At 40.5% G+C, this 15,326-nt stretch overlaps 1 protein-coding gene across 6 annotated transcripts in view; it reads left to right on the top strand.

Moving 5' to 3' along the window:
* Positions 1 to 15,326, top strand: part of GARNL3 (GTPase activating Rap/RanGAP domain like 3) — a 221,779-nt gene that overhangs the window by 160,953 nt on the left and 45,500 nt on the right. For all 6 annotated transcript variants that reach the window (XM_037797335.1, XM_037797332.1, XM_037797333.1 and 3 more), the window contains 6 exons: positions 843 to 946; positions 7,106 to 7,214; positions 8,748 to 8,793; positions 9,641 to 9,747; positions 13,111 to 13,226; positions 14,913 to 15,017. In XM_037797335.1, coding sequence (XP_037653263.1) covers positions 843 to 946; positions 7,106 to 7,214; positions 8,748 to 8,793; positions 9,641 to 9,747; positions 13,111 to 13,226; positions 14,913 to 15,017 — 587 coding nt within the window. The remainder of the gene's footprint in view (positions 1 to 842; positions 947 to 7,105; positions 7,215 to 8,747; positions 8,794 to 9,640; positions 9,748 to 13,110; positions 13,227 to 14,912; positions 15,018 to 15,326) is intronic.

Raw genomic sequence — 15,326 nt, 5'->3', positions numbered from 1 at the left:
GTTAGCATCAATTTATGGATTTGAATATGGAAATGTTAAGCAATTTGTGAAAATTGCATTATGAGAAACTTAACTACAGATACAAGAAGTATCTGGACCCAATTGTCAGTCTCCAGCTTCACTCCCACAAGCTCTGTGTGCACATGGTCAACTCTTAAATGCCTACAAATTCACCATCCATTGCCAACTCCCAACCTCTCTGTTATGGTAATAACTACCATTTATTGAGACCTTGTTAAAGCTAGGTACTGTGCTAAGCACTTTCCAAATATAATTTTGTTGAGTTTCCCCAACATCCTTATGAGTTAGATACAACTTTTATCCCCATTTTCAAATTTAAAAACTGAGACTCAGAGAAAGAAGTAGCTTGTCAAAAGTAACATAGCTAATGAGAAATTGAACTCAAGACTAACTCCAAAGCCCATGCTTGTAATTACTGTACAAATCTGCCAGTAATATAATTTCCTTTTCTTTTGTGGGCATAATTATCAGTATGTCATCTTGTTTTCATTTCATTCTGCACACCAGGAGTAATTGGAAGGCAAAGACTTGTAACACACTCTCCTTTTTAGCCCAATCTTCTCTTCTGATGACCTCCTTTACTCTGAGGCAAGGCGTGAATCAGCCAGCAAGCAAGCTCAGGGAGAGGGGAGAGGTACCTCGACCTGGAGAGTTGATGTTTAGACTTCCGCTCAGGATGCTTCCACTCTTGCTTCCACTCTGGTGGATAATCCAGAGTGATCTCTGAGAATGTACTGTGTGCTATATTCTGCAAATAAAGACTATTTCCCTATGGCTTCAGAATTCTCTGTGCCCACTAAATGCATATTTGTGTTTTACAGATGATACCACAGGGATACATTCTGTTTATACTGTGTACCAAGGACATGAGATCATGTTTCATGTTTCCACCATGTTGCCATATTCCAAAGAAAACAAACAGCAGGTAGGTTGGGAATACAGGCTGATTGAGAACACACAAACCATCAAATAGTAACCTGAATGGGGAGAAGACGCATAGAACTGGAGACTCTGTACGTTAATATATAAGCTGAACTTCAGACATCAGTTTAGGGATGTGGTTTACAGTCTGTGTATTTGAACTTTCAACAAGCTTTAGGAAGAACTATCATCACTGATGTTATCACCTTAAAGAGAAAGGATCAAGTTAATGGTGCTTGTAAGTGTTTGTGTGAATCTGTTTATATATAGCTGTGTGTGTGTGACTGTGGTTTTATAAACTCCTGAGAGTGTGTATACACTGTTTTCTCTGTCTACCTTGTCACAATGAAACTATCCAGGACATCAAATAAGTGAATCCTCAATAATGGTTGAGAAGTGTTGTCTTTCAGGTTAATGAAGGCTGTTAACGTTGACTGTCTACATGAGCTATGCTGTGTTGGGGGGAAAAAAATGTACCCGAGACATTCTTCACATATCCAAGAGATTTGCCATTTTCAGGAGAGGCAGCACATCATAGGGATTCCAGTTGATTGGAATTTAAACAAAACAAAGATACCTGCTGCTGTTTTTTGAGAGATTTGGGGAGTTCCATTTAACCTTTCATTAAATTCTTATACCTTTTTACCACATTTGTATGAATAATATCACAAACATGAATGGAAAGTTGTTTGGCAAAGATTTGTGAAAAATTTGAATCTAGAGAGGATATGTGATGGGACTAAAAAGGTTTTTTTCTGAGCATTTGTAACTCTTTATTTTGGTAAGAATTCAGTATAGGGTAAAGACGCTAAGTGGATCGTTGGGATAGGATGTGGTGTTACCGTCATGGAATATAAAAGGTACTTTGGGGACATGGGGGAGAGAATGGCTAGGTCTCTTTGATGGTTTATGCCCTGGAATAAGGAGCTTGTTGTTTGTCTTGTAGGTAATGGAGACCCACTGCAGGTTTTAAGCTTACGGTTTTGTAAGGGTAACTCCTGTAAAGGACAGGTTGAAGCAGGGAGTGCCTGAGGCCAGGAAGACTCTTTAAGTGGCCAAGAGTGACTTTCTGCAAGGCATCTTCCTTTATACGGTTGAAGATACTAACATTATTGATGCAAGAGTCCACCTTTTAATAACGGAAACTCTTATGATCTTCAGATCATGTAGAGAAGAGAGACCAATCTGGCCTTCACAGTTACTGTGAATTTTTTTGACCTGTTATATTTTAACAATAACATCAAAAAACTTCAATTGAAATATTGTACAATCCTCTTTCTCCCTCCACTCCCACCTATTCAGCCCTATACATTCGCCAAAATTACCCATGTCCTATGTCAGATAGGGGCATTAGCCTGATAAACAGGAGGAACGAAGTGCCAGTTCAGCCTTTGCCCAACTCGAAAGTCTTTCTCTTCAGTAGGATCATTAATGATCTTATCTTCTTTTGGGAATTCTTAGCATCTTATAGCATAGCAGCACTCATTGATGAGCACAGAAATGTTTACAGATGGACCCTGGTGTTCTTAAAACCTTGGCTGGCTCCATGAGTAATGCTTGGGTCCTCCTCTTGTCCAGAGGCAGTCCATATGAGAAAAATGAAAATTATAAAAATTATAAAAATTTTATCTATTACCAAGAACATAATTCAGGTAGGAAGAGAAACAAAGAAATGTAGATGATTTCAAACCATAACAGTGCCTACTCATGGGAGACCAGAGAAGGAATACTAATTATGAACCTCTTTCAAAGCTAACAGTCAAAAAGTTAGAGGCAACCTAGCTCATAAAATCTTATGGGGTTTTGGATTCCTAACATCTAGAACACTAGCAGAACCGTTCAAGCCACATCTCAAATCTGATGTAAACTTTCACAAAGATTTGCTAGGTACTGGTATTAAATAAACTTCTACTATCTCTCTCTCCTCCCACCTCCATCATTATAACAAACCATAATGGGAAGTGGTGGCCAGTGGAGGAAGAGAAGGGGTTGATGTTTGCCTCTCTTGTTCCTAATATCCATGAAGTCCAACACCACTGTTTTAGTTTTCTAGGCTGCTCAAAGTAAATACCATGAAATGGGTTAAACAATGGGAATTTATTTGCTCATGGTTTTGAGGCCAGAATAAAATGCCCAAATCAAAGCATCATCAAGGTGATGCTTTCTTCCCAGAGACCGGCTGCTGGCAATCCTTGGCTCTTCTGTCACATGGCAAGGCACATGGTGGCACCTGCTGGTCTTTCCCTTCTCTTCTTGGTTTCATTGATTTCAGCTTCCTGCTTCAGTGGCTTTCTCTCTCTGTCTGCCTGAATCTCATTCTCTTATAAAGGACACCAGTAATAGGATTAAGACCCATTCTGATTGAAGCAGGACACACCTTAACTAAAGTGGACTCATTGAAAGGTCCTACTTAAGAGTCTGCACCTACAGGAATGTATTAAATTTAAGACCATGTTTTTGTGGGTTTCATACAGCTTCAAACCACCACAACCACTAACAATGTCATAGTCTCCAACTACTCCAGATGCAACAGCAGCATCTAGTACCTTATGAAAGCACAGACTCTGGTCAGCCAGCTCTGGATCAAATCCTAGCTCTACCACTAACTAGCCCTGTGTTCTTGGGCACATTATGAACATTGCCATGCTCTGGGGCTCAGTTCTTAACCCTCTTCTCTTTTTTTCTGTACATTCATTCACTCCCTTGATGGTTTCATCCAGTCTCCTGGCTTTAAATAGCTTTTATATGCCAGTAATGCCCAAATTTAGATCTCCAGCCAGACCTCTCTGCAGCCTTTCAGACTTGGGCAAACCTTGGAGGCATTCTCAACTCCTCTCTTTTTCTCATACCTCATATTTAATTTGTCAGGAAATTCTGTCTGCCGTACCTTCAAAACTTATCTAAAATCCAACTGCTTCTCAGCACTTCTGGGCCATCATCATTCTCTCTCTCTCATACTTAATCTAATTTTCCTTGAGTGAAATTGTATTTTGGGTTGAATGCCCTCAATTTCAAAATGCCAGGTTTAAAATATTGTGCTGTAATTTTTTTTTCTTTATTACAGAATTTTTAGGTTTACAGAACACCACCATCATCTCTTATATGGATTATTACAAGAGGTGGTGCTTTTACCCTTGTCCCCTTAGAGCCTGTTTCTCAATCAAGCAGCCAGATCATTTCGCTTCATTTCTCAAGCCCTCCAATGACTCCTAGAGTACTCAGAGTAAACACTAAAGTCCTTACAATGGCTTTCAAGGCCCTACATAACCCCTATTACTTCTGTCATTTCATCACCTATCACTCTTTATTTACTCCATTCCAATCACATTGGCTTCCTGTCCTACTCCTCAAGTTCACCAGATACTTTCCTACCTAAGGCCTTTGTGTTGGCTGTTCCCTGTGCCTAGACCTCTCCTCCACCAGATATCCATTCGGCTAGCTAGCTTACCACCTCAGATCTACTCAAATGTAAACACTGACCCTAATGACTCGACTTAAAGCGGCAACCCACCTGCCACTAGTGCCCCCCAGACCTCCTCACACTCTCTGATTTTTCCATGGCATTTATTACCTTCTAACATTATGTTTATTATTTAGTATGCTTGTTTTTCTTTACTTTTGTGCCCCCCTGCTAGATGCAACCCCAAGCACCTGGAACAGAACCAGACACATCGTAGGAGCTCAACGATTACTTTACCAATATATGTAATAGCTTTATTGAGATATAATTCAGATACAATACAATTCACCCATTTAAAATGTACAATTTACTGGTCTTGAGCATAGTCACAGGGTTGTGCAACCATCACCACAATCAATTTCAGAACATTTTCATCACTACAAAAAGACACCCTACTCCTCTTAATCATGACCCTCCATTATGCTCCCCCCCTCCCCAGCCCCTGGCAACCACTAATATACTTTCTATTTCTATGGATTTGCCTATTCTGGATATTTCTTATAAGTGGAATCAAACAATATGTGGTCTTTTGTGAGTGGCTTCTTTCACTTGCATGTTTTCAAAGTTCATCCACATTGTAGTTTGTATCAGTATTTTGTTCCTTTTTATTGCTGAATAATTTTCCATTCCATGGGTATATTCCATGTTTCTTTTATCTATTCACCAGTTAATGGATCAATAAATACTATTCTTTTTTAAGAAGCAGAAATCTCATTTTAATTTGTATTTTGTTGCTGGTATAAGAAAGTGACCAGTGAAACCTGTCTGGCAGGACCCTACTAGGACACAGAAAGGAAACTACAGACACCATAAAACCAGCATAACCAAAGAGGAACAGCATCTAAACCATTAGTGCATTCCATTGTTGGGTTTGTGTGTGTGTGTGTGTATACATTTGCATGGACATATATGTGAACTATTATTAGGTTCATTCTGTTTTCAACTACTTTTTGTTTGTTTTGGGTTTTCTTTAATGCAATTTTACTGAGATATATTCACACACCATATGATACATCCAAAGTATACAATCAGTGGCTCACAGTGAATAATTACTTTTTTAATTGAATTGAATTGAAATTATTAGGACCTCTCTAAACCTTAATTTCCTCATTTGTAAAATGAGAATCATATGTAATATGAATCAGACAGGGTCCCAGTTTTCCAGGAGCTTATAGTGTAGAGTAGGGGACAGTAGTGTAGAGTACTAAAATAATTACTATGCAAGGCAGAAAGTTTTAAGCCCCATAAGGCATCAGAAAAGTGCTGTGGAAATTGAGATATAAGGAAAGTGACGTCTAACAGAGGTCAGTGGAGGCTTCCTGCAGAAGGTAGCATTTGTCAGATAACCAGGTTTGAATATTCAGAAATAAGAGACCAAGTAAAATAAACAAGGACCCTGTTTTGGTTACCTATTGCTATATAACAAACCACTTCAAAACTTACTGGCTTAAAATGACAACCATCTGTCATGGTCTTTCTGTGCATTGACTGGGCTTAGACAGCAGGGTTTTTCTGGTTTCACCTGGGGTCACTCATGCATCTGAAGTCAACTGGCTGCTGAGGCTGGAGTTCTCTGGTGGCTTGATGGTGATTCTGGAACAGCTGGGCCTCTTGTCCTCTCCAAGAAGTCTCAGAGTCCTCTGCCCATGGCCTCACAAGTGGTCTCTTCACATGGTCCTTGTGGCAGAGTGGCTGAATTTCTAATATGTGTCTCATGGCTCCTAAAAGTCCATGTTCCAAAAGAGAGGAAACAGAAGAGACAGAAGCACTGGTCTAGGGTCACTTTGCTACATTGTCTCAGGCCAGGCATATTCAAGAAGAGGGAAAATAAACTCTACCTCTCAATGAGGGGAGTGACAACGAATTTGTGACCACTTGTAGTCTACCACAGATCCAGAGCTGAAAACTCACAGGGATCCTTGGCAAGTCATCCTATTTGATTACACAAAGGTCCAGGGAAAAGATGGAAAAACTACAGCCCATGGGCCAAATTTGGCCTGTCGCCTGTTTTTGTAAATAAAGTGTTACTGGAACAAACTATGCCCATCTGTTTATGTTTTGTTTATGATTGCTTTCACACTACAACAGAGTTAGGTAGTTGCAAAGAGACATATGGCCCACAAAGCCAAAAATATTTACTATCTCAGCCTTTACAGAGAAAGTTTGCCAACCCCAGGTCTAGGAGATCATTTTGGAAAGGTGGGCTGGAATCAGATTATGTAGGCAGTGGTTCTCACCAAGCATGTGCTTCAGAAGTATCCATACCATTTCTAAAAAGTACATGCTTGAATCCCATTCCCAGACTGGGGTGGGACTCAGATCATCTGTGCTTTTAACAAGCTTCTCAGGGAATTCTGATGCATGCTCCTGTTTTGGGACCTTGAATGCCAGGCTAAGGTTATTTTGAGTGAAGGTAGACATAGAGTAGTAAACATGGGAGAGGCTGGAGGCAGGGAGGATAGTAAGGAGACTTGCAGGAGAGTGGACAAGAGTAAATGCAGGCCTAAATTGGGAAAGGAGCAAGAGATGGCCAGGAGAGCCAGAGAGACTGGTTAGAAAAGTATGAGCAGGAAGAAGCCAAAGATGACTGAAGTTTGGGAGTTCTGTGATAGTTGTTTTTGTGTTGTGTTGTGTTTTTTAACACTGTGAATGTGCCATGCTTACAGTGACTTTCTCAGTGATGTTATTTATGCTTATATACAGGTGGAAAGGAAGCGCCACATTGGAAATGATATCGTGACTATTGTGTTCCAGGAAGGAGAGGAATCTTCTCCTGCCTTTAAGCCTTCCATGATCCGCTCCCATTTTACACGTATCCTGTGCCTTTGTAAATGTTCCAGTTTCACAAGCTTATTGGTCAGGCTTATTGGACTTAAAATGACCCTCAAATCAAATGTTATAAATGGACTAGACTCTTATACCCTCTGTTTTGGATTTTTTCCTAAGCATCATATTTTTCTCTTTCCTTTTTCTACCCATTGTAGTAGTGGGAGGATTAATTCTCAGAGAGTTCTCGACTGCTGAAATGTTTTCCCTTTTCTCAGGTTATCTATTAAATGAGGGTCACTTCTTACCATCCATCAATAGTAAATGATTCAGAAGAATTATAGGTAATAAGTCCTCTGAGAAATTTGCTTTAGGTTTAAAAACTTGCAGGTTAAACTAAGAAGCTAAAATGATTTTTCCTTGTTGATTCTAAGTCCTGGTAATAGCTGCCACAGTACCACCTCTTGAAACTTAAGAAAGATAGAATGAGCAATACGTATATCTGCTTTCCTTTAGCTTCCCCTAATCCCTGACTAGCTCATATTGCCCTCAAAGTCCAGTGATGGAACTGAAGTTCATCCATGAGAATAAGGAAGATATGTTAGACACCTTAACTGTGATTTTTTTTTTTTTCTGTTCTCTTCTCTCCTTAATAAGTGATATATTGCTCTCTTCACTAGGATTTAGAGCTAACATTTTCCGTTTCCTGCAGTGGCAGAAAACTTCTCCAAACACAATGCAGGAGGGGAAAAGAGGTGATTTCTTAAGTGATTGAGAGGTGGTCATTATTTTTCGAATTTCCCTTAGTTACAAGTTTTAGATTTCTGGCTTAGCACATTTGTTTCTTGAAAGGGACAAGCAGATAGTTAATGCAGATTCATTCCACTGAGTCTGGTATGGAAACACTTTGAGGAATTGATGGCTTTTTAGCCCCAGCTAAGGAAACCTGGGGGTGAGAGACAGCAGGGGGAGGAGAAGGAGTGGGAGAAAGAAAAAAAGCTGGTTGGAGATATTGGTTCTATTGGTCTGCCCCCACACAAACAAATTCTGCTTAGAAGCTGCCATCAGCTACATCAGTTTGTTTTGTTTTGTTTTGTCTTGTCTTGTTTTGTTTACCAAAGTCAGAAGGAAAGAGAAGGAAAGTATACAGTGGAGACATTTAAATTACTTTTTTTTTTGAGTATGTGTGATGAAATATGAACTAATTTCATATTGGAGTTATGTTTGTATTTTAATTGCTCCTTCCCCTTTGTTGGCTGCTTAATTGTTTAATAGCCTTAGTTATATTGCTTTTCTGACAGATTTGGAGATTTAGCCCTTTCCCCCAAAGGATGAGCACACAGGTTGAACCTCATCATGGTGCTCTCACAAGTCTTCCTGGGCTGTCTTTTTTTTTTTTTTTTTTGGTGGGGGGGCTGTCTCTTAAAGAAGTCAAGGTTCTATTCCAATGTAAGAGTAATAGGTACCTAACCATAGAAAGTGCTGGTCTAGAATGATTCTGCCCAAGGGATTTTCAAGGCACAAGTTGTTGACTGTGAGCATTGGGCTTGCTAATTAATTTCCTTGACCAACACCACAGATATTTTTGCCTTAGTGAGGTATGATCAACAAAACGACAATTACAGGTAGGTAATGACTCTATCTCATTTGCTTCTTCTAATTCTCATGTTTACTTGTTCATTTGGCATTAATTTTATGAGACTCTTGATATCCATATTTATTGTTTGATTTAATATGAGGTGTGCCCTCACTTTACAGAATTTTATTCAAGGCCACTGTCTCTTTGGGAAAATTTTGTCCATACAGCCTTGTTCTGCGCAATAGACCCAAGATTCAGGGCTAGTTTGGAATTGATTGTACTTTACAATGGGTACAAGTTTGATATGTTTTATCTTGACTAGGATATGCCCTTTCCTAATTGCATCCTCACCTGCTTACCCTTCTACTCTCAAAAATTAATCTATTAAAAGGCATTATGATGTTGTGAAAAGATCATGAACTTTGAGCCAAATAAATTTGGGTTGGAATCTCAACTCTGTCACCTATTAACTCTGTGGATTTGACAAAAGTGTTTGTCTTCTCTGAGCCTCAGACCTTATCTATAGAATGATGATAATTCTACTACCCAGGCAGGTTTGGTGAGAATCAAAGTTGATCTGTATGTGTCCCAGGTATGCAACCTGGTGGCTAATGGGTCCTTGGCAGTGGCCACTGCTGTTACTCTTGGCATGCCTGACCTTGTCCAAAGCTTGGTGGGTTGAACCACTAAGCAGGCAAGCAGATTTGGCCTGTGCCCTAAAAGCACATTGACAGGCTCAAAAGGAGTGGTAGAGGCACTGGCAATCCAGAGAAGATACTTCTGCTATAGAATGAATATACATACCATATTACATAGGCGACAGGACAAATTTAGCATCACTGTCAGTGATCATTAAAGAAAAAACAAGTAATTCTGAAATGTTCTCCATGTAGGCTGAAAATATTTTCAGAAGAAAGTGTACCACTCTTTGGCCCACCCTTGCCATCCCCACCAGTGTTTACAGACCACCAGGAATTCAGGGACTTTTTGCTAGTGAAATGTAAGTTTCTATTTTGATATGTTTTTGCAACTTGTTCTACATCAGAATACATTTTTCTCAGGATGCCATATAAGAAAACATCATTGTTTAAGCATTTCATGTGTTGTTAATTCTTTGCCTGAAATATATTCAGTGTTCTGGGAGTGTTGGTGTTCTGCTGCATTTTCATCGATACCTACCCATCTGCCTTGAAGCTTATCCACACTGACCCACTCACAACACCATGGGGCATCAAACTTTCCTTTCTGCCCAGTGTCTGATATGGCCATTTCTGAATCTTTGCTGACATATATGTCTGTGCTTTTGTCAGAGAGTGATAGGTAAGTAGGAGAAAGAGTAGTTATGGATACATACTTAGGGAGGGTTAGAGTTGTTAGGGAGTGTGTGTGTGTGTGTGTCTGTGTAAGAGAGAGCAAGAAAATGATGTTTGTAGAACCGGACTGTCCTGGGCTTCATTAGCTGCTGAGTATAAATTTTAGCTCCACTGATAACACCCAAATACCTGATTCTGAGCCCCCATCCTCTGGACCACAAAAGATCTGCCACAGCCCTCCCCAGAGTATCCCTTAGTTATTATACCTGGAAATCCCAATGGTAGGACTGTCTCATTGATGATCAAAAACAAGTCACTCAGATTCATCCACTGCAGCCTCTTCATGGAAGTTCATTGCTTGCAAGCCATTTGGACCCTGGCAGTGCCACTGCAATCTGTGCCCTCTCTGAAGATGCTGCTTTTCTACCTTTCTACCAGGCATCCTAGTCATTGCAGCCAGTTTACCATCTGACCCCCCACAGTCTTAGCCTAATGCTGTCACTATTTCTCTGCAGTATGGGGGGAAATGATCCTCTCCTCTCCTCTGAATCCTCTGACTCAGTGTAGCACTGATTTCATCTAAAGCCTCACAGAGTCCTTCATGAGCAACTTCTCCATCAACTTCCAATCTTAATCCTGGTTTCATAAGGGCCAAAACTAATCCCTCTGAATTAGGCCAGAGCAAGGAACAGATACCATGTTGTCCCTCCTTTGTTTTATAATTGCCCCAGCCTCTCCTTCAGAGCCCTGAACATGACTCCTCCCTCAGCAAGAAAAGTTCCCCTGTATATCTGTCTACTCATGCAATTGAGACTTGAAGGGATGAGTGTCACTTAACTCCAGTCCAAAAGCATCCTAGCCAAGCCACTCAATTATCTCTCTTCCTTCTATAAAGACCTTTCAGTCCCTTGCACAGATTTCCATGTGCTTCTAAAACTTCCTTCTTGGAGAATGTCAAAATGAAGGATGCCTTTGCAGGGGCTTCCTCTGCTTCCCAGCTGGGCCACCAAATCTTTTAGCTAACACACTTTAACCTACACAGGGGTCTGTGGGTAATGCCTCACCCTGACACAGAAGTAGCAGACACTGCTGTCACTTGCAAAAGATGATGATTTTGCCTCTTCCTTTCCGATAATTATACTTCTTATTTCAAATGCTAGGACAAGGATCACAAATTCAAAAGGCTAAAGAGACTGGGTAAGGAATATAAGTGAGTGAAGTAGGCTGGGCATAGGACAGTAAGGAATGCTGGATTCTGTGAAAAACTGGAGAGCATATGCTCTGCTCCAGCCAATTGATGCCATTCAGGAATGTGAGACCAGTGTAGCCAGATATTCCAATTTTTCAAAACAAGCCAGAAATCTGAAATTTTATGTGAAATTGCTTGACCCTTAAAGCCCTGGGGCCCATGTGTTTCAAGTCCAGAGGATCAGGTAAAGAACAAGAAACAGATCTGAAACAAAGAGTCAGCAACAGAGAATAGGTTTAGCAGCTAAAAGCTGAAAGGTTCTTGGAAACATGGGGTTCAAGAGGTAAGTCCTTTTTGTAGAGTGATAGTAAGGGGAAGGAACTACTTAAGAGCAGGTAACCGCTTAACCACAGATTAGTTACAAGATCACTAAACAACACTAAGGACCCAGTTTATAAGTGGAATCCTTCCATTTAAATGGAGCTGTCAACAAAGTGATTTTTGTCCAACACCCTGAGAAACCTGGGGTCAGGTGAAATGAAAGGTTCAGTTGATCTAAAGTTGGGAGATTTGAAAGGTGGATATAGCAGAACAAGGGTCTGAAGGAACTGAAGGTTATGGTGAGAGCATATTGAAGTGATGGAGCATGGGGCCAGGAAGAAAGGGGACCAGAAGGGGTTGATGAACTGAGAGAATAGATGGAGGCCAAGGGATCAGGGGTCTCTCTGAATTCCGAAGTGGATTTAGCTGGAGGGAAGGAGTAGGTGAGGTAAAAGACTAGATAATGTCCAGGAAATGGTATTTCAGCAAAGATCTTGACCTTTTTCTCCTTTATTCAGCCAAAATAAGACATTTAAAATGGGTCTTTCTAGGGTAGTAATGGGAGAAAATCTTCAAATAAAAATTTCCAATCACAAAATTTAGAGAAAATAATAGCCATACATAGCTTAAATTCCTTAAAAGATGTTTTACCACAAACAAGCTCAGCTTGCCTCCAGCACATAGATCCTATCTAGGAAATGCCTATCCCCAAGAAGTTCCATTTTTCAGTCCAGAACACTGTCCTTCCTTTGGTCCCCTGTTTGAGAAAACTAATAGTTTATTCTGTGCCATGCACCAAGCACTGTACTAACTCTTCATATGTATTGTCCCATTTAAATTCTCACAACCACCCCATAAGGAAATACGGTTATGCCCATTCTTTAGGTAGAAAACTGAGGCCTTGCCAAGATAATTTGCCTAAAAATACACAGTTAGAAGCAGAGGTGGTATTTAAACCCATAGCTGTCTTGGCTACAAGCTCCTAACCTCTGTTGCACACTTGCTGTTCCATGCTCTAGCGTGTAACTGGACATTCCGCTATTGGTTTATAGTAAAACTCAGTTCTTTTCCAGAATAAACCACCATTAGGCCAAGACTCCCAGTACTCTACTTAGGCAATTGTTATTTTTTTCTAACAAAATGCAGTAACTAATATGTAATCTCTGTTGACTGCCATCCTGGTAGTTGGGCCCCATGTGTTGGATGGCTGGATGCATAAATGGATAGAATGGGTGGTGAGGGGGTAGGTCCGTGGTTGGGTATATAGCTAAAGAGGTGTTCAGATAATTAGAAATACCCTTTGCTCAGGAAGCTTATGATCCAATAGGAAAGATAAAATAAACATATCTATGGACTATATGAATCTGGGAGAAATTTAGAGTGTTTTTAAGCATTCTTCCATAAAGAAGGGTACTACTGATGTGATAATACCAGTGTTAGGAGAGTAGGTGGCATTCACTGTGAGAAATGTCCTTGAAAAGATCATTCTACAATAGCATGTCAATGTTTGTAATCCCCTTTACATCTTGATTTACTTTAGTAATTAATGGTGAAAAAGCCACTTTGGAAACCCCAACATTTGCTCAGAAACGTCGGCGTACTCTGGATATGTTGATTCGATCTTTGTACCAGGATCTGATGCCAGATTTGCATAAGGTAACCCTGAGTCTGTGGTCCTCTTTCCTTCTCATGGGGTCTGAGTTGAGAACACAAGTCTAGCAATGAGTTCTTGGCCAGAAAAGTATGGGAGCTGCCTTTATCCTTGCTGTGAAAACCGTACAGAAGCCACCATGAACTAGCATTCTCTCATTTTTACCACAAGAAGAAGGATGTTGAGTGTCCAAACAAAGGAATGTGATTTCCTGTTTACTGTGGAAATTGAGGTGCAGGCTGGGAGCTTTGAAGAGTGCTGTTTTTGGTGGCTGTTCTTGGTGATGCTAGTCAACATTACCACTGCCATAGAGCTGGTAGATAAGCAAAAATAGGGCTTGTAAAGAGACAGAGTGCATTTTTAAATCTCTGGAGTTTTACTGGCCAGCACTGTATTTGGACACTGAAATAAGCATTTACATTTACTGAAAATCCACTTTGTACCAGACATATCCTAGGCCTAAGGTAAATTCACATTGATCAGACACAGCGCTTTCCTTGAGGAACTCATTGCCTCAAGGGGCACATGTGGTTTTTCAAGGCTTCCAGACAAAGTGTGAAATCACCAGATGTCAGGGACTCTTTAATTCAGAGTAAAATCATCACTGTTTAAAAACATTTTCCTTATATAACAAAGAAGCACACAAAAAATGGGGAGACACCCCTAGAATCCGTGAATTCATAAACTCCAGGAAAAATAATTGCTAATGATGTGTGTAAATAAATGTAACATCAGATTCAGGTGCTTGCTTGGTGGAGATGTAGAATAACAAAATGAGAACAGTGACCACCACCATTTTATAGGCACCCCTTGACTTCTGGCTGGTCGGTGCACTGTAACTACTTGCAAGAATTGGGCCAGATTAACCCCAGGGCCCTAAAGAGCAAGCCACAGTCTGTAATCAATTTCTTTTTTCCTAAGGTCAGGGAAGGATACAAAGAGGATGCAAAAAAGGGTACCAAGCATCTGGAGCCTCATTGCCTTATACAGGCCTTTCCTGACCCCTCGTTTGAAACCAAGTCTCCCCGTTAAATGCCTTCATGTTTCTCTTTCATAGAAATTTTCACGTCATAGTTATGCAATTAGTTACTTAATTTGTCTCATCCATTAGACCCTGCTCCACAAGGATACTGTGTTTATCACATTTCCAGAGTCTGGCAGAGTAGTAGGGTGCTCAGTAAATGCTTGCTGATTGAATGAGTGTACTCAATTCTGACTTTGGTTTGGAAGAGAACTAACATATACTGAATATGTGCCAAGCACTGTACCAAGCATCTTATATGCATTAGCTCATTAATCCTCACTTCACACCTACGAGACAGGTATTAGCCCCACAAAGAAACAGAAACTTGCCCAAGATAATTCACAGGGCCATAGAGTTACACAATTTCAGGGAGTGCTGCTCTGAGAATGGTGTCCCTGGAGCCGGGCAACCTGGTGAACCAGATCACACTGTTAGTAAGTTAGCAAGTAATGGAGCTGCTGATTCAGGCTGATTTCAAAGCCCCTGCCCTCAGCCTAGCATCTAGCACAGACCCTGGCACATAATAGGTGTTCCATAAATGCTTGTTGAATGAATCAAAAGAGAATTTAGAAATAGGGCCATTTGGCCAATGGATTTATGCATTATAAGGATCCAGAGGATAAGATTTAACCATTTGTGGAATTCATAACTTGTTTTGCTTTTTTAGAACATGCTTAATAGACGATCTTTTAGTGATGTCTTACCAGAATCGCCCAAGTCAGCAAGGAAGAAAGAAGAGGCCCGCCAGGCAGAGTTTGTTAGAATAGGACAGGTGGGTTTTATCCTGAAACTTTTTTTTTTTTTTTTGCTAGGCATGTAGTTGTGAGTCCCATCCAAACCTGATAGCCCACCTGCAAAGAATTTTATGTTTGCATGCTTTTGTAGGAGCTCTGTAATTTCTCTGAGGATTACTGTGAGTGAGATTTTTGATAACCATGTAGGTACAGTCCTCTGCAGGTGTGAGTGAGAGAAAAGCACACTGCAGAAAAGGGAATGCTACTGGTTCAAAGCAGAGAGGCTATAGGCCCAATTCTGGGCCCCCTCTTGTCAAAGGAGCATGTACCTCTTGCTGCCTCCTAGG

Source organism: Choloepus didactylus, chromosome 10 (genome assembly GCF_015220235.1).
Source record: "Choloepus didactylus isolate mChoDid1 chromosome 10, mChoDid1.pri, whole genome shotgun sequence".
Classification (NCBI taxonomy): Eukaryota; Metazoa; Chordata; class Mammalia; order Pilosa; family Megalonychidae; genus Choloepus; species Choloepus didactylus.
This window is presented reverse-complemented; position numbering and strand designations above follow the sequence as displayed.